Source organism: Poromitra crassiceps, assembly GCF_964638095.1.
Source record: "Poromitra crassiceps genome assembly, chromosome: 2".
In the NCBI taxonomy this organism is placed as follows: domain Eukaryota; kingdom Metazoa; phylum Chordata; class Actinopteri; order Beryciformes; family Melamphaidae; genus Poromitra; species Poromitra crassiceps.
This window is the reverse complement of record NC_139624.1, coordinates 100573822-100600637: the sequence shown is the minus strand read 5'-3', so window position 1 is coordinate 100600637 and position 26816 is coordinate 100573822. Positions and strand designations below refer to the sequence as shown.

Genomic DNA, 26816 nt, shown 5'->3' with positions numbered 1-26816 from the left:
GAGGAAGTTCCGCAGCGCTTGAGCTGAGCTAGACCCTTTCACAACCCAACGGATGAACTCGGAAATACATTTTTCCTCAAGCTAAGACCAGCCAAGGCTATTTTTCTTCCTGAAAAGTTGCCATTGTGGAGATACGAGGTTTTCACCCGATGTTGACAAAATGGAAATTCATCACTAAACACAGATGAGCCATCCTCAAAAGCATTACTGTTCATTGACGGAAATCCGCGCTTCAGCTGACGAACCTTCAGCTGAGGAACCTTCAGCTGAGGAACCTTCAGCTGACGAACCTTCAGCTGACGAACCTTCAGCTGAGGAACCTTGCAAACCGGTGCCTCTCAGAACAGGGACTAAGTGAATGATGAAAGAAAGGATCTGGCGCACACAGTCAATTCAGCAATTTAATATAGGTGCAAACGTTTGCACCTATATTAAATTGCTGAATTGACTGTGTGCGCCAGATCCTTTCCTTCAGCATTACTGTTCATTGTCAGATTCCACCATTGTCAGATTGGGCGATTATAGCCAAATCTATCAATATAGAATATTTCTGTATTTCATATCAATCAATATCGATAATTATTGATAAAAAAGACCATGAGCAAAAAGGTTGAATTTAACCACTTTATTTTGAATCATCTTATTTACCAAGGCACACGGGTAATCATTTTAATGTTAACTCATTGAATGCCAATGACGACAGCTGTCGTCAATTCAAATACTGACGTAGAGTGCCAATGACGACGGTTGTCGTCAATTGCGTTTTTTGACGGTGGGACGTGGATCAATCCCTGATACATCTCTGGTACAACTATTGTAGCTATTGGAGGTCTATAACCTATTTTACAGAACCCTTAGGTGGCGACAGTGCTCTCCACATAACAGAAAGGCAAGGAAAAAACAAAGAAGAAGTCGTTATGGAAACGGAAATCGCATCGCATCCGTATGCATCGATATGCTGAAGCACGTTACTGCAGCTGTGCCTGCAGCAGCCAATCTGCTCCCACAATTGAGCCGCTCTGTGTCGGTTGCGACAGCACATCCGCACATCCACACCGTGGAGTTATTATTCTCAACTGGAAGCATCGTTGCCGGTGACAAACACACGCGGAACGCTGTAAAAAAGCTGCACCCTTCACTGTGCGCACAGCAAACTCAGCAGAGAGCCACCACAGACAGGAGGAGGAGTGTGCAGTTGAGGCGAGGCGGGGCGGGGCGGGGCGGGGCGGGGGGGGGGGGGGGGGGGGGGGCACGCAGAGCAGCACGCAACACCCAGACAGACCCAGGCAGCAGGACAGGATTGACAAACGCAAGCCAGAATATCCGATGCCCACCAGCAGCAAATCAAGACCAGCAAGAAGCTGCAACCAGCAGCGCACGCAGGGGCCAGCGCTGCTGGTTGTAGCTAAAAATATTATTCTGCCAAACAAAATTCCCTGGCCTAAACTGTTTTATTGAAGGAAATTATTTTTGAGGTGTGACTACATTAGAAAAGATTAGCTTCAGAGTCAGTGTGTGCTTGAAATGTTTAATTTCACAAAAGGCCAATTATCTCAGCTTCTAGAAAAAAATTGCTGTTTTTGGATGAATCAAGCTATCTTCTCCGGCTCATAACTAAAGAACGGAAAATGGGATCAATAAACTTTTTTTTGCAGATGATAGAATAGAGTCTCATTGTTCTTTGTGCGTGTTCAGTGTTTACATAGTAATATCACACAATATTCTGTGGGCCTCGAGAAATCACTGAAAACGCTCTGAAACTCTGGCACTGGGAGCGTCCGTTCTCCAAAAGTGGCTGGCACTCAATGAGTTAATGCAACAACTAAAAAACACACAAATTGAGTGTTGGAACTGGGTCATTGGGTCTGGGAAAACCCAATAGTGTGAGGTGGAGAGACTAAACAAACGTCCAGTCCGCCATTAGTCTCTTAAAACAGACTGTCTCATCTACATCCGGCGAATGCAGCTAAACAGTCTGTACGTTACACCCCCAGAACATGCACAAGGAAGTTGGGAAAAAAACCTTCAGACTGGAAGGAAGTTCGACCGAATCCGACCAATCACGACACGTGTGTCCACGGAAAAAAATTCTGATTGGACTAATGAGCGGAAGACCCGCCTTAAAAAAATTCTGATTGGACTAATGAGCGGAAGACCCGCCTTTCTGCTTCCCATTCCGGTTGGCGCATGCTTCTCCCCCACGAATTACAGACGGTATGGCGGAAGCATTTGAAAATTGCGGAAGCCAACTTGTCTGTTCTAAGAGACTAGTCCGCCACTTAATATGTTCGAATGGGAACTTTAGGATTTGTCTGTTAAATGATTGTCTGTTTGCATGTCACTCGTAGCACGCTCCATTATCAAGCGACATATTGATATACAGTATATTGAACTATTTTTCATATTGATATCATTTTATCGCACAGCCCTACATTCCATCAGTTTTTCTTGATTTGGGCAACGCCTTTCATGATAAGAGATCAATGCAACAAACGGTATTAATAAAGACACATGTACACTGTGGCTTGTTATATCTCTTCTATCGTTTTATGTTTATTCTCAACAAAGCACCGTTGTTGCTTTTGACTGTTGATGTTTAGAACAGCAAATGTAAAAGCCTTCATGAACTGGTTGTAGGTTGAATCACTATTGTACAGTCTCAGCCGATGATGGAGAGTACTGTAGCAGAACAGGCATTTATATGAAAATGTTGTGGATCTACCACAATGTGCCTCACTTTCATTCAAACAATCGTTTCGTCAGAGGAGGGGTCACTTTTGAATTTAAGCCTATCATTAATGCACCAGTCCCAGACCAGTACAGTTTGCTTTCATGAGAGTTGTGGACATTCTAGACGGCCATGCCACATCAGGTGAGCTTCCCTGATGCGTTCAGGCTGCCAGACACCTCCGTCATTCTCTCTTGTTACCTGCCATCCGGCTGTGAGGAGCAGATAGCTCGGTGAGCACCTTGGGGGACTCCTGAAATAAAGCCATGTCACACCGATGTGCCAACGCACATTTGGTGGGTCTTCTCACCGTCTCACCTTTCCCGTCACCTGTCGCCTGAATTGTAGCACTGTTGAACACAGTGAACCACATTATGTTTGGCTTGGCACACAAATGAGTCTGAATTTGGTCCAATAAGCGGCAACCTACGTCTTGGAAAAATGAAGCCAACGCGGATTTGCCAAAAACTGCAGTTCCTTGAATGGCCACTTGAGGCTTGCTCCAAAAGCGAGTCATTCCCCATAGACCCGCATTTTAAAATGCCCAACTTTACAGCAGAAATAAACATGTTTACAGCCTGGTTAAAAAAAATTGTTTTGGTCTCTATAGCTAATTTCACTGTTCATAACAATGGGTGGGGGTGTGGGGGGTGATTTTTTATATAATGCACATTTATACAGTCTCCTCACTTGATTACCTCAGTAAACACTAGGGGCGGGGGGGGAATCGATACACCATAGTATCGCGATATTTTGCCTGACGATATTGTATCGATATTTGGACGCCAAGTATCGATAAAAAAAAAAAAAAAAAATGCAGGCCACTGGGCATCTGCCCAAAGCGCCCGATGTTGCAGTCCGCGCCTGCAGTGGCATATTGAGTCCAGAGGAGCTTAATAATGTAGCCTACATGTGGGGCAAAAACAAACCAGCAGGCGGCGCTGTGGCTCTTCTCGTCCAAGTTGGCGACGGTCAAAATGCTAAACTTGCGGCTTTAAAACTGGAGTCCACAAAAACCAATGAGTGACGTCACGTGATGAGGCTACGTCCATATTGATCTACATGTCGTCTATGTTTCAGTCCCACTGCAGTATGAACACATACTGCTGTCATAGCTATCTGAAAACTCTGTTTCTCTGTTCTACATTATCCTCACACAACACTGTGTCACAGCAGTCACCACAAGCTGTGCGCACCCCGAACACTGCTTCCAACTGTGTGGGAACTTCACAGTCCTGACGAGGGCTATAAAGTGCAATATGCTCGCTAATTTAGCTGCTCTCTCTATCTCTTTCCTTCCCCTCCTCCCTCCCTCCCTGCCTCCCTGCCTCTATCTCTTTCCTTCACCTCCTCCCTCCCTCCCTCCCTCCCTCCCTGCCTCTATCTCTTTCCTTCGCCTCCTCCCTCCCTCCCTCCCTCTCTCTCTTTCCTTCGCCTCCTCCCTCCCTCTCTCTCTCTCCATCTCTTTCCTCCTCCTCCTCCCTCCCTCCCTCTCTCTCTTTCCTTCGCCTCCTCCCTCCCTCCCTCCATCCCTCTCTCTCTTTCCATCTCACTCGCTCTCTGCGTCCCTCATCATCGTGGCATCTGTTAACGTCCTCTTAGCTATCAGGGGGCTCAATCTGTCCAAAAGGCCCACTGGCTGCCACTCTGCCGCCCTCTCCTCCTGATCCATTGGCGCATTGGTGCTGTTGGCACGAGGGCCACTTGGAGACGAAGCCCATGATTACCACTAGAATGAAGAGCATTAAGGAGGGGGGGGGGGGGGGGGGGGGGGAGGGAAGCCATGCGTGCGGCTTGGCAACATCTGCTGAACAGTGTGGGATTAGTGGCTGACCGCTGGGCAGTGCTGGTTTGTATGGAGCGATGTGTACTGTAGGTAAGATCAATGAATGGAAGGACAGAGGGGGGGAGGAGATGAGTCCCATGTAAATATATTGTAAGCTTGCACCCTATGTTTTGACTGACTCAAGATGATCATCTGCTTCTCAAGGGAAATGTAACTGACCACCAACCAACCACTAACCTTGTTCAACTTCTTTTCTTTCTTGAGGGGAGCGGTGCTTAGCAATCCACAGACATGACGAGCTGAAGGTTCAACATACTAGTTATTGCAAAAGAATAGTAGTTAAAAAATAGCATGTCTTTATGGAAAAATATAAAATAACAAGTAACAAGCTTAGGCAGACTCCCATGTTACAGTCATCTCTGCAGTCTGTAGCTGCTATTCTCTCGCCGTCATCCCAGGTGGGGACACCTCGGCATTCCGAAATGTCGGCACTCCGAAATACCGGCATTCCGACAAAATTGAGATCTGTCTCGCCATTGCGAAAGAACCCTAACCCTAACCCTAACCCGGGGGACCGGCTGGAGCTAACCTCTAAACCTAACCTCCCCCAGACCCTAACCCTAAACCTAACCTCTCCCACCCCCCATGCCTAAGCCTAACCTCGCCCAGAACCTAACCCTAAACCTAACCTCTCCCACCCCCACGCCTAAGCCTAACCTCGCCCAGAACCTAACCCTAAACCTAACCTCTCGGCGAAACATTTTTTGGAGATAAAAAGGGCCGCCTCTCCGAAAGCATAGAAGTCAATGATCGGAATGCCGACACTTTGGAATGGCGAGAGGACCCCATCCCAGGTCCTACACTGGCCCTCGTCTCCGCTCTGTCCGCTGCTACGGCACACTTCCTGTAGGGGCACAGACGACAGCCAGCACTCTGCACACCAGAAGGGGGTCCACCCGCCGACGGCTACAAGGCAACATGCTTCGGAAGCTAGGACAACCACTGGGCCCACAGCTGACACCACCAGCAAACCAAAAGAGTGGATATCGTTACTCACACAGCTTGGGCAGAAGCTCCAGCCTCTGCTCAATATCCACGTTACTGTGCCCTGCCGACATAGTTGTTGAAATGATGACCTCTCCGGGGGTTGCTCCTCTGTCAGCCAGTCTAGCTCGCCCACGTGGTATCGTCTGCCTCGCGCTAGCTCTGCTGCTTGCTGCCCTCCATCTGCTTGGAGGGGGAACGCCGCCTCAGGGAGGCTGGGGGGCGTCACCCTGCCTGCGGGTTCCTGGATGCCGTGGTGGGGCAAATTCTAGGCCTTCTTTCTCTCCCTCTCCCCCATAATTCATCACGGTGCGCCCATAGGTACGCTGAGGGAGAGAGGGGTATCCACGCTGTCCATCACCAAATTGCCCCCATCTGATCCTCACCTGGACTGCAGGCAGGGCTAGCAGCTGCTCCCCACCTCTGCTGTTCCTCCTGACACATGCTCTTTCTGGTTGCTTCCGCTCTCTCGAAAACAGTTCCAGGAAAATACCCTCCCCCGCAGCACCATTGGACCCAGCATGAGGCATTTCATTGGCCAATCTGGTTGGCCATCAATGAGCACGTTTACATTTACACAATAATCTGATAACTGTAATGTAATCAGGTACTGTAATGACAATCATCTGATCGACACATTTACATGCACTTTAGTAGTGGGAAGTAGGTCCATGAGTCTGTGAGTGTGGACATTGAGATCGGGCCCTGCACTGAATAAAACTGAAGAGTCAGCAAAAGGCTAGGTGTGTTTATCAGATAATCCGATAACGGCCTTTATCAGATAAACCACTATGGGACTATGCTGTTTTCATGACCACTTGAATAATCTGGTAACTCCATAAATCAGATAATGATGGGTTTATTTAGTGTGTATGTAAACGCACTCACTGTCTCACTGCTTCCTCAGTTCAATTGGGGTCAGCTGTGTCTGTCCACACTCAATATAACATGCAAATAAATTATTCAAACACTCCAAGCCACAGCATGACAGAAACGCTGCAGCCGCAGGGAAGCAGCGCTGCTGGCTGAAGGTATAGGGAGCAGTAAAGCAGGGAAGCAGTGCTGCTGGCTGAATGTATAGGGAGCAGTAAAGCAGTGCTGCTGGCTGAATGTATAGGGAGCAGTAAAGCGGGGAAGCAGTGCTGCTGGCTGAATGTATAGGGAGCAGTAAAGCAGGGAAGCAGTGCTGCTGGCTGAATGTATAGGGAGCAGTAAAGCAGGGAAGCAGTGCTGCTGGCTGAAGGTATAGGGAGCAGTAAAGCAGGGAAGCAGTGCTGCTGGCTGAATGTATAGGGAGCAGTAAAGCAGGGAAGCAGTGCTGCTGGCTGAAGGTATAGGGAGCAGTAAAGCAGGGAAGCAGTGCTGCTGGCTGAAGGTATAGGGAGCAGTAAAGAAGGATGAGCGGAGGCAGAGAGAGTGTTGAATAGTTGGCAGGGGAATGAATGGATGGAAGAAGGTATGATGGCGGGGTGGTCAGAGGCTATGACAAGTGCCGATAAATGATTCCTGCTTATTCAGTAAGGTGCATTGGACAAATGGTTTGAATGGGTGTGATCGGATCGGTTTTCCCTTTTTGGTGGTACAGATTAGGGCTGGTAGGCTATATTTAAGGTACTGTATATATACTGTATATTTAAGCAATATAGCACGAGAGCAAGTGTGTTGTGGTGAACATATCCCGCTGATAAGCTGTTATCCCACTCGGCCTGCGGCCTCGTGGGATAACAGCTTATCAGCGGGATATATTCCACAACACACGCAGCTCGAGTGCTATATAATCCTTTTATAAAACGGTTTCCAAGTATAATAATATAATAATAATAATACTATAAGTCCGACTGGCATTTTATTCTGATAGAGTCAGTTGAAACACTACTGTAAGGCGGGACCTCTAGCAAGAAGATAGACGTGCGGGTGATTTGATTGGATCGTTCTGGAGACTGAAGTCGACATTGGCCAATCCTGGCGCTTGCTGAGAGCTTTTCGCAAAGGCCGACACCAGAGCCGTATGCCGACACCAAGTAACGTTACGTCTTATTTAGAAATGCGGGGTTAAGAGTGAGGGCACACGAGAGAGGGGTTAAGACATTAGCCCGCGTCTATTCTTGTACAAAACATCATTTTCTGCGAAGTATTAGTAAAGTTATAAGCGAAGATCGATTCACAAGGATCTGAAAACTGTCTCCGCCATTTTGTTTTTGAGGTAACCAAAGCCTAAGAGAGTTGCGCCATCATGCGTCTGGCTGCAAGCGAGTAGCTTTTTGTTTTGACACTACTGTAAGGCGGGACCTCTAGCAAGAAGATAGACGTGCGGGTGATTTGATTGGATCGTTCTGGAGACTGAAGTTGACATTGGCCAATCCTGGCGCTTGCTGAGAAGCTGAGAGCTTTCTGGAAAGCCCAACACGGAGCTGAGCGCAGGGCTGCCTTTTAGTAAGAGAGTTGCCATGGCAACCAATAACCCATGGCCATGGGTTATTGAACTCGGTTACTGGAATTATACAATGGCTGTGAACCAATCAGATTGCTTGATTTGAGAGAGCCGTTTTATAAATACCTATATAAGGCTATATTTATGTATGAATCTACATAAAAGTATGCATTTTCATGATCGGATCAATAACAATGTATTTCATTCATAAGGATGGCATGTCAGAGAATTGACCCATTTCACAGCAACCGTAAGCAGGAAGTAAAGCAGGTGTAATCAATATCATTAATGATGCTTCCATTCCATTTAGGTGTTCCAGTGTCATCGAGTACACCTGCTTTACTTCCGGCTTTACCCACTCAAAACGGTTGCCGTGAAATGGGCCTATACTTTGCAGTGGACAGAACACAGATTGGAAAATGTCATTATGCGCTCAAAAGCTGTCAGAAAATAATCATAATATAGACTTCAGCCAGTCCTGTGCAGAGTCCTCCTGTTGTTATTGTTTTGTGTGTGTGTGTGTGTGGGGTGTGTGTTTATTTTGAATTGTGGGTTGAATTCTAATTAAACAATATATAATGTAAGTATAATTGTATGCATGCATTCATTCGTGTGATTATTTAATGATCCAAAGTTCATTTGAACTGCTCAGTCTCTCAGCTTTGACTGGCCATGTACTGAACTGTAAACCAGGTCCTTGACAGTTAACATCATGGCATCAATTATCCTGAAAGCTTTTGCTAAACTTTGTTCAACTTTCCCATTAGGTGATGAGCACATAGACACACAGTAACATCATCTGTCTGTCCCCAGTACATCACATAGACACACAGCAACATCATCTGTCTGTCCCCAGTACATCACATAGACACACAGTAACATCATCTGTCTGTCCCCAGTGCATCACATAGACACACACCAACATCATCTGTCTGTCCCCAGTACATCACATAGACACACAGTAACATCATCTGTCTGTCCCCAGTACATCACATAGACACACAGCAACATCATCTGTCTGTCCCCAGTACATCACATAGACACACAGTAACATCATCTGTCTGTCCCCAGTACATCACATAGACACACAGCAACATCATCTGTCTGTCCCCAGTACATCACATAGACACACAGTAACATCATCTGTCTGTCCCCAGTACATCACATAGACACACACCAACATCATCTGTCTGTCCCCAGTACATCACATAGACACACAGCAACATCATCTGTCTGTCCCCAGTACATCACATAGACACACACCACCAACATCATCTGTCTGTCCCCAGTACATCACATAGACACACAGTAACATCATCTGTCTGTCCCCAGTACATCACATAGACACACAGCAACATCATCTGTCTGTCCCCAGTACATCACATAGACACACAGTAACATCATCTGTCTGTCCCCAGTACATCACATAGACACACAGTAACATCATCTGTCTGTCCCCAGTACATCACATAGACACACACCAACATCATCTGTCTGTCCCCAGTACATCACATAGACACACAGCAACATCATCTGTCTGTCCCCAGTACATCACATAGACACACAGCAACATCATCTGTCTGTCCCCAGTACATCACATAGACACACACCACCAACATCATCTGTCTGTCCCCAGTACATCACATAGACACACAGTAACATCATCTGTCTGTCCCCAGTACATCACATAGACACACAGCAACATCATCTGTCTGTCCCCAGTACATCACATAGACACACAGCAACATCATCTGTCTGTCCCCAGTACATCACATAGACACACAGCAACATCATCTGTCTGTCCCCAGTACATCACATAGACACACACCAACATCATCTGTCTGTCCCCAGTACATCACATAGACACACACCAACATCATCTGTCTGTCCCCAGTACATCACATAGACACACAGCAACATCATCTGTCTGTCCCCAGTACATCACATAGACACACACCAACATCATCTGTCTGTCCCCAGTACATCACATAGACACACAGTAACATCATCTGTCTGTCCCCAGTACATCACATAGACACACAGTAACATCATCTGTCTGTCCCCAGTACATCACATAGACACACAGTAACATCATCTGTCTGTCCCCAGTACATCACATAGACACACAGTAACATCATCTGTCTGTCCCCAGTACATCACATAGACACACACCAACATCATCTGTCTGTCCCCAGTACATCACATAGACACACAGTAACATCATCTGTCTGTCCCCAGTACATCACATAGACACACAGTAACATCATCTGTCTGTCCCCAGTAGATCTTTGGCTCCACTGCTTCATGCTAACACTTTAGCAGACACTATGTGGAGTGATAGTGACACACACATATATATATATGTATATATATATATGTGTGTGTGTATATATATATACTGTATATATATATAATTGTTAAATGTCAGTCCTCTTACTTTGAATAATGCTAGTGTATTAGCATGGAGCTCCAGACCAGAGCCAAAGATCTACCAGGGTCATTATGGATGATTTTGGTGTCTATGTTCTCATAGCTTAAAGGAACACTCCGCCCATTTTCAACCATGCTTTGTATCATTAGAACATCAGTAGTATATCAGAAAACTGTAAACGGTTTTGAAGTCTGTCATTTAATTTGACAGTTATTGAGTGTTAAAGTGTGGACATCACTGGTCCACACTAACTCAAATGAATAACTCATTAACTCAAATCAACTCTCAATAACTGTCAAACTATTCATCATGCATCTAGTTTGACAGTTATTGAGAGTTGATTTGAGTTAATGAGTTATTAATTTGAGTTAGTGTGGACCAGTGATGTCACTGGTCCACACTTTAACACTCAATAACTGTCAAATTAAATGACAGACTTCAAAACAGTTTACAGTTTTCTGATATACTACTGATGTTCTAATGATACAAAGCTGGTTGAACATGGGCAGAGTGTTCCTTTAACAAGTAAATTCACCAGCGGGACAATCACCCCAAAAAAGCTTATGATCCTTTATCAGTTTATAAAAAATCACAAAAACCCATCAGAATGCAACCTGTGCAGTCAGTCTCCACAGATTGTGCAACCAGTGGAAATGAAGGGAGCCGCTTGTGTTTTTCAGGACTTTGCCGATTCAATATTCCACTTGGTGAGGGAGAAGTACCGGTCGCTGGTGGGCGGCTGCAGCCCTGCGCACGCTCGACACAAATCCCTGGCAGGCATCGTAATGACCCGAGGTATGGCAAATTTCATTGACTTTTATATATGACTGTGAATTATTGAAGTGGTGCAATATAGAGTGTGAGGTGGAGAGGGGGAGGTGGGGTAAAGAGAGTCAGAGAGAGAGAGAGAGGAGAGAGAGAGAGAGCAGGAAATGGAAAGGAATCCTAGATTGAGAGCGTGGTGATAAATCGAGGGGAGAGAGGGGGACGGAAGGAAAACAGAGAGGGAGAGATATGCCACTCCATGCCGTACCTCGCGCTCCTTCCTGCAGGAGAGTGCAGCGTACGTATACCCTCCTGATGAATTATTGACTATGCAGAGTCTCTGAGGAGACTGAGACATGGTAGTGAGTGTCAGTCACCGCGCTGCATGCTGCTGGCCTGACTCGCCGTGCTCAGGCAGCGGCTTTGACAGCACTTCCAGATGCCACAGTGGGAATCTTAACTAGATCAGCTTAAAACTTAATCTGAAAGCTGACTGAGTGACACGCTGTCTGAGGGGAACAGCCACGGGACGGGAGGGGGTCCACACTAAGGCTCTGCTCCAGCACGGGGAGCATGAAACACTCAGGCATTACTGGAGATTGTATTGGTTTGAGTTCATTGCTGATGTGTGTCGATGCTACATGTATCAGGTGGTAATGGCAAATTAGACACACAGACAGACATGCATCCACTGGCAGAGGCACATGGGCAGCCATGCATGTATACATGAGCTCACGTACATCAATTTACACACTAGTCCCATGCATATAGGTGCTCACACATATATATACAGTATGTATGTATATGCACACACACACACACACACACACACACACACACACACACACACACACACACACACACACACACACACACACACACCCTTACCCTCACCCTCTCTCTCTCACACACACACACACACACACACACACACTACCCCCCCCCCCCACACACACACAGGCCCACTAAATTTTGTGCATAAGTACACATTTAGGGGCGGCTGTGGCTCAGGAGGTAGAGCGGGTCGTCCATGAATCAGAAGGTTGGTGGTTCGATCCCCGGCTCCTCCAGTCCTCATGTCGAAGTGTCCTTGGGCAAGACACTGAACCCCGAATTGCTCCCGATGGCTGTGGCAGCTGGCCACCTTCGGTGTGTGAATGGGTGAATAGCGCTATATAAATGCAGTCCATTTACCATTTTACCATTTACACATACCCATATGTATGAGTATGCACTGCACAAAAATTCCAAGAATCCAAAGATATGATATTATTGCTTGAATATTCCAAGATATGATCTAAATATGATGATACAGAGGATACTCTACGGGCATGAGAGTCACAGATTTCATGTTCGGAGCATATCCAACTACGGAATGGGACTACTTTATACTGCTAGAAGTTCATGTCATGCCAGATACTGTAGATAGATATGCAATATAAAACCATCTCATATTCTGAAAATATCTAGTCAGAAATGGACAGCTGTCATATCTGCAGAAGATTCACAGTCATGTCCCATGTCAGAATATTGTATAAATATGAGCAGTAACCATGTTTGAAGTCCAAACACAAGTGATTTCTGCTGTCTGGATATTTCAAAATATTACTACCGGTAGTCATTTTAAGTCATATCTGATTATATCTGATGAGGATATTATTCCCTGAATATTCCAAGATATGATCCAAATATGATGATATATAAGTGGATACTCTCTGATCATGAGACTCAGAGATTTCATGTTGGGAGCATTCCAATTCCAGAACGGGACCACTTTATACTACTAGAATCTGGAGTTCATGTCATCCCACATACTACATAGGCAATAAAACCATCTTGTATATAAAGTATCAGTCAGAAACACCCATTTTAATATCTTTATTTGTGTTCACATTTAGACAAAAAATCCTTGAACACAAACCATAATAGATGCACAAACCATGGGAAATCTCATAGTGACAGATGTATCTAGTCTGAATCTATGGATAAAGGAAACAGCGCCTCCTCCAAATGTGGCGACTGCCAATTATTGCAGAAATAGAGCAGAATCTGGCCAGAGCCTTGGCTCTCGGTCTGGGCAGTCCTGCCCTCTGCAGGCCACTTACGACCAGCCTATGGACATAGAGAGCCCCAGGGATGATGTATTTTTGTAGTCGGAACACGGAAGTCCCGGACTTCCTGGTTCTTCACTGTTTCTGCCAATGGGATCTTAGGGCTCGCATTTATGCTTCAAAACTCATGAAAGTGGTCCTCATGTGTGAAGATTATCCTACTGGACACTGGTGCGCGTTTGATTAAGCTTGCGTTGCCCAGAGACCTTATTAGAAGCATTGCGCCAAAAACCCATTCAAAAACCCCATAGGCGAAAACAGTGGAGAACCAGGAAGTGTTAGCATCGATGTTTTCCGGACTCGTTCCTGGGGCTCTCTATTACCAAGGCTTCCAAATATGAAAACAAGCAATTTACAATTATACCCAAGCTGTATAATGGAATCCTTGAGCAGTTGGTATTTCAAAACCTTGGTGATAAAATCTTCTTCCAGACTGGAATCAAAAGCACACCCCACTTGCAAAATCGTTTTCTAAAAGCAATTATAAAACGGCTCTCTCAAATCAAGCAATCTGATTGGTTCACAGCCATTGTATAAATCCAATAACCCACTCCAATAACCCATGGCCATGGGTTATTGGTTGCCATGGCAACTCTCTTACTAAAAGCCTTTGGTTACCTCAAAAAAAACAAATGGCGGAGACAGCTGTCAGATCCTTGTGAATCGATCTTCGCTTATAACTTTACTAATACTTCGCAGAAAATTATGTTTTGTACAAGAATAGATGCGGGCTAATGTCTTCTTTGCAAAAAAAAAAAGCTGTTAACCCCGCATTTAACCCCGCATTTAACCCCGTAACGTTAGTTGGTGTCGGGCTTTGCAGAAAGCACTCAGCTTTTCAGCAAGCGCTGAGAATGCAGCGCTGCGCTCGAGCTGCCTGTCGGGGTTTCCAGAAAGCTGTCAGCTTCTCAGCAAGCGCCAGGATTGGCCAATGTCAACTTCAGTCTCCAGAACGATCCAATCAAATCACCCGCACGTCTATCTTCTTACTAGAGGTCCCGCCTTACAGTAGTGTTTCAACTGACTCTATCAGAATACCATGCCAGTCGGACTTATAGTATTATTATTATATTTATATTATCATACTTGGAAACCGTTTTATAAAAGCAATATAGCACTCGAGCAGCGTGTGTTGTGGCATATATCCCGCTGATCACTTGTTATCCCACTCGGCCTGCGGCCTCGTGGGATAACAACTGATCAGCGGGATATATTTGCCACAACACACTTGCTCTCATGCTATATTGCTTAATTGTTCACTTCAGGGCTTTATGCTTATTATACCACAGCTTATCATACCACCCTTAGGTGTGGTATAATAAGCATATACCACGGCCTGTCTGGAACTATTGCTTAAATATACACTTTCTCTCTCTCTCCACACACACACACACACACACACACACACACACACACACACACACACACACACACACACACACACACACACACACACACACACACACACACACACACACACACACACACACAAGCATTATGTCCTGAGTGTGTGGCTGCAGGCAGGCAGTGTGGGAGCAGGGGTCAGTGAGGAGGGATTGGTATCTGTGCTGTCTTTGGAGAGAAGCAGCTCATCGGTTTAGACTTCAGTGAGACGAGCGCTCGCCCTGACCTAATCCAATGCCTCTCCTCTCCTCTCCTCTGCCTCTCCTCTCCTCTCCTCTCCTCTCCTCTCCTCTGCCTCCCAGTAATTGCTTCTGTTTGTTTATTAATAGCAGGCGTTATCTTCAAAGATCCAGACGTAGGGCTGCGCAAGTATTCACACGGCCGTGCAGTCAGACACCAAACTTGACAGGAACACTGGGGTCCTATGAAGTCCTCTCTCTCTCTCTCCGTTTGTCTCTCTCTGCCTCAGGAATATTAATCGGGGTCCTGGCTTTGAACCGGAGACAGACAGTGAGCGCCCCACCGCCCCTCGTCCCATCGAGACAGTTTAGCCCCAACCTGGGCGAGATTAGCCTCACCGCCAGGCAGAGAGTTGTTGTGAGGGTGGATGCCAAAGCAAAGTGCCCCGGCGCGCACGCTGTTGGATGGCGTGGAAAATCTGGTTTGAATCGATCTGTGATAGCGTTAGGTGTCTGGAGATGGTAAACAGCGTTCAGATGTGCTCAAAGACATAAAGAATCAGGAGCGGCCGTGTGACAAAATGGCAAAGCGCCGCGTTATTTATTTATTGAAGTTTCTTGCGAGGCTGCTTTATTGAGAGCATGCAGGGAGAAAAACCCACAGGGACTCATAGGAAGAGATGAGAGCGAGAAGGGTTTCAAACAAGTTGATTACAAATGACGGTTAAGCCATGGTTCTAACCGCTTTTCAAAGAGGGATCTTCCTTTACTGTTTATCTGTTTTTTCCCTGCCGCGAAAATTTCGACGTTCAATAATCACATCCGGCGACAAAACCGCTCGCTAAGAGAGAGAAATGATCAGAGATGTGTCCAGGGTGTGCTGCGGCACAAAGAGATTTGAGAGCTTTGGTAGCATTTCACAAAGACAACCTTATGTTCAGAGCCACTCGACTGTTAAAGCTAATAAACATTCAACAGGGTGCATTCTCTACTCTTGCCAACTTTATTTTTTATAGCGCAAAGAGTATTTTCAGAGATTTTCTGCGACACACGTCTGATGACATCCACTTAAAGTACACATGAAACATTTTATTATTCAGCTAGATGGCATATAAATGAGTTGAGTCAACTCATTCATATGCCATTTAGCTGAATGGTTGACCTTGGGAGCTCATTATGCTTTAAGGGGGACTTTTTTTTTTTATGTGGGCTTTATGGTGCTCAGATATAATGAGTTGCTTATCAAGAAACACTGTTTTATAACCATAAAAATATGCAGGTAATAGATTTGCAGTAAGGTTGTTTTAGTTTAATTATAGATCATTGTAAAGTTCATGGCCATGCCATTTACATAGTATGTCCTCTGTTTGAAATATGAATCTGGCTCCCTCGCAATGATTCCTTATCATGATTGCTGGATAAAAGCGCCCACACCAACTGATGTTTTCAGATGAAAATCGCTTAGAAAATACATGCTTGTTGGATATTTTATTGGATTGGCTAGACCAGATGTTATACAACCTCACATTTAGTTCAGGACTCCTTCTTGTGTTCCTTTGGCTTTCTACTACTTCTACATTATTCATTATTCATTAGCCTACTCATCACTCATATCAAAAGTTCTATTGTTTCTTTACTTATTAATTCCCTGGGAGCAATATTGTTACACTATTACTTTATGGTTACACCCCTAAAATTGAGGATTGCATGGGATGGAAGTGGACTATCACTCTTGGATAATTCAACTTCATTCTGATATTTACAAGCACTGACAAAACCTACTTACTTGGTAACTGTAATATTATTACTGAAGTTGTCGAAATAGCAACTTGTTACACTACCTGTTACTAAATAACACATTGCTGTCCAATGCTGGCCCTGCATCAGGGGAAGGGTCCAGCAGCCAGGCCCCCCTCAAAGTCCAGCTGAAATAGAGTACCGCAGGGATGACATCGTTTGTAGGCTTACGCAGAAGTCCCCGCACTTCCTGGTTCTTATGTGTAAAAGTCAATGGGATTTTTGTATGGGAATTTCGGTTAAATGCATGAAATAAGGTCTGTGGTTCACAAAAGTTGATGAAACAACGAAGGTTGTGTTCAGCAAGATAATCTTCACAAATGAGGACCACTTTTATGACTTTTGAAACATTTTCTGAAAATCGCATTAAAAAACACATTTACTCTTCAAAAATCATAAAAGTGGTCCTCATTTGTGAAAATGATCTTGCTGAACACAAATTTGAGTGTTTCATAAACTTGTGTTAACCACAGACAATAAGTCTGTGGTTAACACAAGCATTTAACCAAAATCTCCATACAAAAATACCATTGACTTAAGAGCCGGAAATGCTAACGTCCAGGTCTTCCGGACTCATTCCTGTGGTAATCTGAAATGAGTATTAACTTCCTTATTGTGACGTATTTCCAAGTGAAACGTTGGCTGTAGGCGGGACCAGAGACTCTCAGGAATTTGATTGGACAACAGGCTGCTAGAGAGGCAGGAGGACACATAACGTTTTGGGAGTTTGATTGGACCGTTGCCTCAGAACAAACCAAAACAAATATGGGTGATTTTGATGCTAGCCTCACTAACATTAGCCTCTATTCAGTTGTGGAGGACTAACGTTACTCCCTTCATCTCCCCCGTTATTGGAGCAGGCAGGCGCACCCCTCGAGCTGCTGGGGGCGGAGTAAGACGAGGGAGAACATGACTATTTGGTCCTGGGTGAGACCATACATGTTTGAGCCTCCCCGCCCCCCACAGAAAAATCAGCTAGTTAACATTAGCTCTGTGTCACCACCGCACAATGGTAAAATGGCAGTTGGAGATTGATTGACAGCTGTCGGATGTCATGATATTTTTGGTTGAAATTTGGTAGTACATGCTGATATGTGCTGTAAGCACACTGTGGATTTATTTTTGAATGAAGAAAACATGGTAGAAATTTGATGTAAACATCCAAAGAAATTGGATTTTTGTGATTTTGTTTTGTTTTGCATACATTGTTAAATAGGTGTACTCTATGACCAGGGATGTGATCTAAAATAGTTAAAAGGTCATTTTTCATTTCAGCTCTACTTTAAGCGAAATATAAGTTCAGGTGAGGCCGTGTGCATAGGCTAAATGACTCCTACACTGCTGCAGTGCTGGGTAATGTATGATGTGGCCTGGTGGCAAGAGGCCATTTTGCCAACATGCAGACAGAGCGTTGTGGGGTGGAAGTAATGCCCCATTAGCCTTAGAGCAGAGATGCAGAGGGCATGCAGATACAGTCGCTGTTTGATAAATGTGTTGATTCTGACTAAATATAGATAGATGAATAGATAGAGTAGAGAGAGATAGATAGAGAAATAGAGAGATGCATAGATAGATCCATCCATATATATATATTATACATACAGTACATACATACAGTACATACATACATACATACATACATACATACATACATACATACATACATACATACTGTACATACATACATACATACATACATTATATACATTAATTAGGAATAAATAGATAGTTATACTAAGAATATTAGTAAATGCATTAAAATATGAGATACAGTATAGCAGCCTAAGTTAAATACAAAGAGAGCCATACAAAGACTATTTCAAATAACCTTTTATTTCAGTCCCCATCTTTTTGTAGCTGATATTTGGAAATGACAAAAATGTGTGACAGCATAATCCAATGCATCGGAGGTCTTTATATATGCATTAAATTAAATCTAAAGAAGTACAGTAGTTCATGACAAAATAAATAAATAAACAAATAAATACATAAATAACTAAATAACTAAATAAAAATCCAAGACATCATTTGATCATTAAGGATCAAATGCAGTGCTCCTCTCTTGTGAATTTGGACACACACAAAAAACTACATTTTCCTGTTGTCAGAGCAGACAAGCCTGTACCATCGGCCTGTACTATGTTTGTCCAGAGTCATGGTGTTTTTTTTAATGTGTTTCCCCCCCCCCCCCTCTGGGTTGCTTTAGTGAGGGGATGTGTGTGCTGTCACTGGCTGGTCCACAGCGCTGTATACTGTGTGTGGTTGCCATAGTGAGACGACACAGTGTGTCTGGGTCTGTGATGTGACAGCACCATCATCCCACGGTGTGACACCCTGGAATCAGCAGTAATCAACAGATGTGTTTGTGTGTGAAGAGTGCCTGGGGCCTTTGACAGTACGCTGCCTCCTTCCCTCTGACCCGCTCTCTCTCTCTCTCTCTCTGTGTTTTCCTCGATGCAGCTGATTATTCCTGCTTTAAAAACAGCACAGCCTGTGGGGCTCTCTATCTATCTATGTCCCTCCCTTCTCACTTCGCTCTCTTGCTCTTTCATTCATCTCTCCTCCTCTCTTCTCTCCTGCAAACTGAAGGGAACCTCAGTGCCAATTTCATGGCGGGGTAGTGAGCAGCGCGGCAGAAATTATCCACTGCAAAATTGATCTAAACAATCGCAAAGTGGAACAGCAAGGAAAAGCAAGGGGAATGAAATTGGGAGATTCTGTTACCTTTTTCAACTTTATCACTGGGAAGGAATGGGGGTGCACACTGCTTACAGGCAATGGTGTGACTCATGATATAGGTTCCTTTATCCGTACTGTACTAGCAGGTCTATTGTTTCTCACTGTTGTTACACATTTAGCGGCGTTGAATGCCAAATAGTTCCCAGACCTCCTCCATTGCCAATTTTTTTTAAATTTGTTTTATTAATGTATTAATATGTTCTGCACTTTTCCGGGAAATGTCGCTGAATATCCCCAAAGGGATTGAATTTAGTTTACCGGTAGTTTATTAGGATCCCCATTAGCTGCAGCAAATGCTACAGATATTCTTACTGGGGTCCGATTCTATGGCATTTAATGCTATAAATGTTAGGGACGCCCTGATTGCCAAATTCTGGGCCGATACCAATGTTTAAAATAACAATTTGGCCGTAACCGAATCGATACCGATACAGTGTATGTATTTTTATGCCTTTTTTGACAGGGAAACAAAGAAATCTTCATTATAAACAAATAATCGACCTTTTGAAGTCTTTTGAGCCCTTCATCACACTTCAATCATACTGTAATGTAATTATGAAACAATAAATCAACAAATTAACTGGCCACTGCAATCGGTGAATGTCATCTTTTTTTGCCAATGGCCGATTGCAGTCAACTCTCTACTGCTCTACCTCCAACAATTATAAATATAGAAAGTAGATATAGACTTAAAAAGAAGCTAAAAGTACATTTTATAATTTCATAACTAGTTAATTATACGTAATGAATGGAACTGGTATTAGAAATAGTGATTATACACCTAGATATCGTATAGAGTTGATAGTAATTAATGTAGTAATATAGTTAGACGTTATATAACATAAGGATGTACTATGGGTGGACAGATGATAGATAATGATTGATAAACGCATAGTAATGTATTAGTTAGGCTATAGGTAGATGTTTTATATTATAGTATTATATGCCTGTATATACTGTATAGTATTTTAGGAAGATTGTGATGGAGGTTACATGGTTATTTGGATGGACATATGCTGTATTTAGAACCAGGTTGAGTGAGTTTTTGTTTGTTTTAAATTTATGATTTTAAAATGTGTTTTGTCTTTTACTTTGCATATTTGTAATGTATCTGTATTGTTTGTTTTGACTGTGGACCCCAGGAAGAGTAGCTGTTGCCTTGTGTAATGGCTAATGGGGATCCTAATAAACTAAACTAAACTAAACAAGGCCAATATCGGCCGACACCGATGTACGGCCGATATATCGGTGCATCCCTAATAAATGCTTCTTGACTGTTTATGTTGTATATTGCAGGATTTCCCGCCATTGAATGATGTATGATAGTCCTTTTGTGACTCATGTTTCTATTCTATGGTCAATTATTGTACAACTGTAGACGTTATCTTATTGCTTTTTTCTATCGGTCCATTTAGTGGTAATGTACAGTATATATTGTGTGTGATTACAGTATTAAATATTAATAGACATTATTATGATTATCTAACCACCATTGACGCACATTCAACCCAAAAAAGGGCCTTTCTGTGTGGAGTTTGCATGTTCTCCCCATGCTCCCCCATGGGGTTTCCTCCAGGAACACCACGCAAAAAAAAACATGCCATTTTTTTCTTATTATTTTCACGTAACTAAGTACATGATGCAAGACAATTGAAACTGATTTCCATTGGAAACAAGTGGAATAGTCTCACCCTGTTGGCAGAAGAAACATGATTTTACAACTCCATACTAGATCATTTGAAACGATTCTTGTTTTTCTTGAATTTGGTGATAAGAAGGTATTGCATTGGTGTGTGGAATAGCAAATGTTAGCGCTTATGGACTTGGGAGGGAGATACTAAAGCATGGTGCTGGCATGGAGCAAGCCCCCAGGAATAGCGCTGGGCTTTGAAGCCATTTGAACATGCTGGCGAAGCTCTGTATTGCAAGTCACGTGATGCCATGCAGCCCAGAAAGGAAAATTCCCATCCACTTGCATGGGGACTCCGGCAGCTGTTAAACCCAGGGGAATTTTTTCCGGGTGTCACTCAAAGTATAAAACAACTCTTTTAATTATCAACTAATTTTTTATGGGGCATTTTTTTCTTCAGAAGCCACTAAGAGCCGTATACGGGGTATTTTCTTCTTGTAATACAATCCATGGGTGGGAGGGGTAGGAGACGTCATGGAACACATCATGGCACACATGTGCACTTCGCCTTGGGCCGCATGGTCAGGAAGTAAAACCAGGAAGAAAAAGCCCCCATGATGGCTTCATGCGCCAATGAGCAGCCTCCGTCCGAATGCATGGGTGGGCGTGGCACGTCCCCTATCCAGTTCTTTTAATACATCCATGGCATGGAGAGAGAGAGAGAGACTAAAGCATGGTGCTGGCATGGAGAGGGAGAGAGATACTAAAGCATGGTGCTGGCATGGAGAGGGAGAGAGATACTAAAGCATGGTGCTGGCATGGAGAGGGAGAGAGATACTAAAGCATGGTGCTGGCATGGAGAGAGAGAGAGATACTAAAGCATGGTGCTGGCATGGAGAGGGAGAGAGATACTAAAGCATGGTGCTGGCATGGAGAGAGAGAGAGATACTAAAGCATGGTGCTGGCATGGAGAGGGAGAGAGATACTAAAGCATGGTGCTGGCATGGAGAGGGAGAGAGATACTAAAGCATGGTGCTGGCATGGAGAGGGAGAGAGATACTAAAGCATGGTGCTGGCATGGAGAGAGAGAGAGATACTAAAGCATGGTGCTGGCATGGAGAGAGAGAGAGATACTAAAGCATGGTGCTGACATGGAGAGGGAGAGAGAGACTAAAGCATGGTGCTGGCATGGAGAGGGAGAGAGAGACTAAAGCATGGTGCTGCCATGGAGAGGGAGAGAGATACTAAAGCATGGTGCTGGCATGGAGAGAGAGAGAGAGACTAAAGCATGGTGCTGCCATGGAGAGGGAGAGAGATACTAAAGCATGGTGCTGGCATGGAGAGGGAGAGAGAGACTAAAGCATGGTGCTGGCATGGAGAGAGAGAGAGATACTAAAGCATGGTGCTGACATGGAGAGGGAGAGAGAGACTAAAGCATGGTGCTGGCATGGAGAGAGAGAGAGATACTAAAGCATGGTGCTGGCATGGAGAGAGAGAGAGAGACTAAAGCATGGTGCTGGCATGGAGAGAGAGAGAGATACTAAAGCATGGTGCTGACATGGAGAGGGAGAGAGAGACTAAAGCATGGTGCTGGCATGGAGAGAGAGAGAGATACTAAAGCATGGTGCTGGCATGGAGAGAGAGAGAGAGACTAAAGCATGGTGCTGGCATGGAGAGAGAGAGAGATACTAAAGCATGGTGCTGACATGGAGAGGGAGAGAGAGACTAAAGCATGGTGCTGGCATGGAGAGGGAGAGAGAGACTAAAGCATGGTGCTGCCATGGAGAGGGAGACAGATACTAAAGCATGGTGCTGGCATGGAGAGGGAGAGAGATACTAAAGCATTGTGCTGGCATGGAGAGAGAGAGAGAGACTAAAGCATGGTGCTGGCATGGAGAGGGAGAGAGATACTAAAGCATGGTGCTGCCATGGAGAGGGAGAGAGATACTAAAGCATGGTGCTGGCATGGAGAGAGAGAGAGAGAGATACTAAAGCATGGTGCTGGCATGGAGAGGGAGAGAGAGACTAAAGCATGGTGCTGGCATGGAGAGAGAGAGAGATACTAAAGCATGGTGCTGGCATGGAGAGAGAGAGAGATACTAAAGCATGGTGCTGCCATGGAGAGGGAGAGAGATACTAAAGCATGGTGCTGGCATGGAGAGAGAGAGAGATACTAAAGCATGGTGCTGGCATGGAGAGAGAGAGAGATACTAAAGCATGGTGCTGCCATGGAGAGGGAGAGAGATACTAAAGCATGGTGCTGGCATGGAGAGGGAGAGAGATACTAAAGCGTGGTGCTGCCATGGAGAGAGAGAGAGAGACTAAAGCATGGTGCTGCCATGGAGAGGGAGAGAGATACTAAAGCATGGTGCTGGCATGGAGAGGGAGAGAGAGACTAAAGCGTGGTGCTGGCATGGAGAGGGAGAGAGAGACTAAAGCATGGTGCTGGCATGGAGAGGGAGAGAGAGACTAAAGCATGGTGCTGGCATGGAGAGGGAGAGAGAGACTAAAGCATGGTGCTGGCATGGAGAGAGAGAGAGAGACTAAAGCATGGTGCTGGCATGGAGAGAGAGAGAGAGACTAAAGCATGGTGCTGGCATGGAGAGGGAGAGAGAGACTAAAGCATGGTGCTGGCATGGAGAGGGAGAGAGATACTAAAGCATGGTGCTGTCATGGAGAGGGAGAGAGAGACTAAAGCATGGTGCTGCCATGGAGAGAGAGAGAGATACTAAAGCATGGTGCTGGCATGGAGAGAGAGAGAGATACTAAAGCATGGTGCTGGCATGGAGAGGGAGAGAGAGACTAAAGCATGGTGCTGGCATGGAGAGGGAGAGAGAGACTAAAGCATGGTGCTGACATGGAGAGAGAGAGAGATACTAAAGCATGGTGCTGGCATGGAGAGGGAGAGAGAGACTAAAGCATGGTGCTGACATGGAGAGAGAGAGAGATACTAAAGCATGGTGCTGGCATGGAGAGGGAGAGAGAGACTAAAGCATGGTGCTGGCATGGAGAGAGAGAGAGATACTAAAGCATGGTGCTGGCATGGAGAGGGAGAGAGAGACTAAAGCATGGTGCTGGCATGGAGAGGGAGAGAGATACTAAAGCATGGTGCTGGCATGGAGAGGGAGAGAGAGACTAAAGCATGGTGCTGGCATGGAGAGGGAGAGAGATACTAAAGCATGGTGCTGGCATGGAGAGAGAGAGAGATACTAAAGCATGGTGCTGGCATGGAGAGGGAGAGAGATACTAAAGCATGGTGCTGGCATGGAGAGGGAGAGAGATACTAAAGCATGGTGCTGGCATCTATAGGTTGAATCGCTGCTGTACAGTATCAATCTGTGATCATATCAAAACAGACATTGACCATATTGAAAAAAAGGTGTGGATTATTACTTTAACATGGCTAGTATTTGCAGTATTTTTCTCGAAAAGTAGCCCAAATAAAGTAACAATACAGTAGTTCTACTTGAGCAACAGTTGTACTTTATGCGCCTCCTCGTCCTACTTTCCTTTTTCTATCCATTCTCTTCCTTTACTGCCCCCCCCCCCCCACACACACACACACACACACACACACTCACACACACACACACACACACACACACACTCCTCCCTCCCCTCGTCAGTGGAGTGTCAGGTCTTTGCCTCCGTGGTGCCATCTGGGCCGAGGTGATAAAGGCTTGTGTGGCGGGCGACGCCCGCAGGTCTGCCAGCAGCCAGCCAGGCCTGACTTCTCACAGGCGATGGAAGATGCCGTTAAGCCCCTCCCCCTCCCCCACACTACCTCTGTCTATCTGTCAGGCAGTCTACATGTTTACATGGACGACAATAATCTAGACCAGAGGTTCTCAAATGTTGTTCAGCCAAGGACCCCTCCTTACCAGATCGAAAATATACCGGGGACCCCCTCATTCTGATTTGTGATTTTGGGCTAAACTTAATAGTTTCCACGGTAACGTGCTTGACTTCTATCGATAGGTTTGTAATCCATGAACCATTTTAGATTTAAAGCATACAATATTTTCATTGAACTATGAAGCTTTTGCAAAAAAAAAGTTTTTATTTTTATTTTCCTGAAAACTTCGCGGACCCCCTGGCAAAGTGCCACGGACCCCTGGGGGTCCCCTGACCCCCATTTGAGAACCACTGATCTAGACAGTAATGTGAGTTGCTTATAGAATATTCCATTCCTATTCCCGTTTACATGCTACAGAGCAGAGTCCGATACTTTTTCCCCCCCAATATTTTTTTTTTTTTTTTTTTTAACAAAGAACAAAATGAAACAAGCTCAGCCCACATGATGTCCCTACATCAGAGAGAGTTTCCCTCGTGAATTTAACCTCAAAGCCTTTCGGTTAGGTTGGTTGTTTCTGGATGTGTAGCCAGAGCCCTGACCACAACTGTTTTAAAAGAACAGTCTGGATGGAAAGTCCTCACATTATTGTCTGTATTGTTGAACAGGTCTGGACCTGAGGCACGCCCAGGTCGTGGCGTTATCCACGGGCACCAAGTGTATCAACGGGGAGTACCTGAGTGACCAGGGACAAGTGGTGAATGACTGTCACGCCGAAGTCACCACCCGAAGAGCCCTGCTACGCTTCCTCTACTCTCAACTCGAGCTCTTCTTGAGGTAATGGATCTACCTTCTGCTGTATCTCATGCCCAAGCTCTTCTTCAATGACAGGTATCTGTGTTCATCAATCTCATACAGCCATAGAGTACCACAGGGATGATGTATTTTTGTAGGCTCAACCAGAAATCGCAGCCATTTTGGTTCGTCAGTGGAAAAGTCTATGGGCTTTTAGAATGGGTAGTTTTCTAAAAATCCTGTTTAAAAAAAACGCATTTACGTTCTAAAAGTCATAAAAGATAAAAGTTATTGACGTTTGTGAAGATTATCCTGCTGAACCCAAATTCGCATTCCCATAAACTTTTGTTAACCACAGACCTTATTTTATGAATTTAAGTGAAATCTTCATTCTAAACCCCTTCACTTTTCCTCTGACGAACCCGGAAGTATACTTCCGGACTCATTCCTGCAGTTCTCTATTATGATGTGATACTGAAATGAGAAAACACGAATGGTGGATTCTCTAATTATTTGTAACTTAATTAGAGGACTATGTTGATTTTTTTTGGTGTGTGTGTGTGTGTGTGTGTGTGTGGGGGGGGGGTTGGCCCATTGGTCACCTAGATCTGACAAGTGGATTGGTACCAAAATAATCTCAGTGTGATAGTACAATACTTGAGCTTATACAGTGTTTACAGCTTATACTGTGCATGTTAAACATTGTGGGCCAGGATGGCCTATAGCAGGGGTGCCCAAATTATTTCCCATGAAGGGCCAAAACTCAATCTGGGTGGAGGGCCGAGGGCCAAAAATAAACGTTGTGGAATTACATTAAAATGTATTGTGTTTTATAGAAAATTAACATTCTAAATCTAAAATAACATTTCAATATAATAATCTACTTTTTATCTGTTTGGTAATTGTAATAATTTGCAATTGGTTATATATATAAAAAAAAAACATCTGCATTTGTGGGGAGCTTAAACATTTAATCAGTAAACACCCAGTTAAAAACAGTTGTATTTTCCACCTTTGTAATCAAGAGAGAAATTTGACTTAATTCACAACTTGAAAAATCCTCAAGGTACTTTGAAAATCAGCTTTATTGTCCATCTTTTGTAAACAATTTGCCATGACAATTTGCAGGGATGCAATCTCAGGAGTGAACACAGTATCCGCAGCCACATTCAGACACTGTTTC

At 44.5% G+C, this 26816-nt stretch overlaps 1 protein-coding gene across 1 annotated transcript in view; it reads left to right on the top strand.

Moving 5' to 3' along the window:
* The window catches only part of adarb2 (adenosine deaminase RNA specific B2 (inactive)), a gene marked incomplete at both ends in the record, with an annotated part of 311120 nt that overhangs the window by 253858 nt on the left and 30446 nt on the right, over positions 1 to 26816 (top strand). Inside the window, 2 exons of the mRNA XM_083632113.1 lie at positions 11101 to 11215; positions 25507 to 25675. Coding sequence (XP_083488239.1) covers positions 11101 to 11215; positions 25507 to 25675 — 284 coding nt within the window. The remainder of the gene's footprint in view (positions 1 to 11100; positions 11216 to 25506; positions 25676 to 26816) is intronic.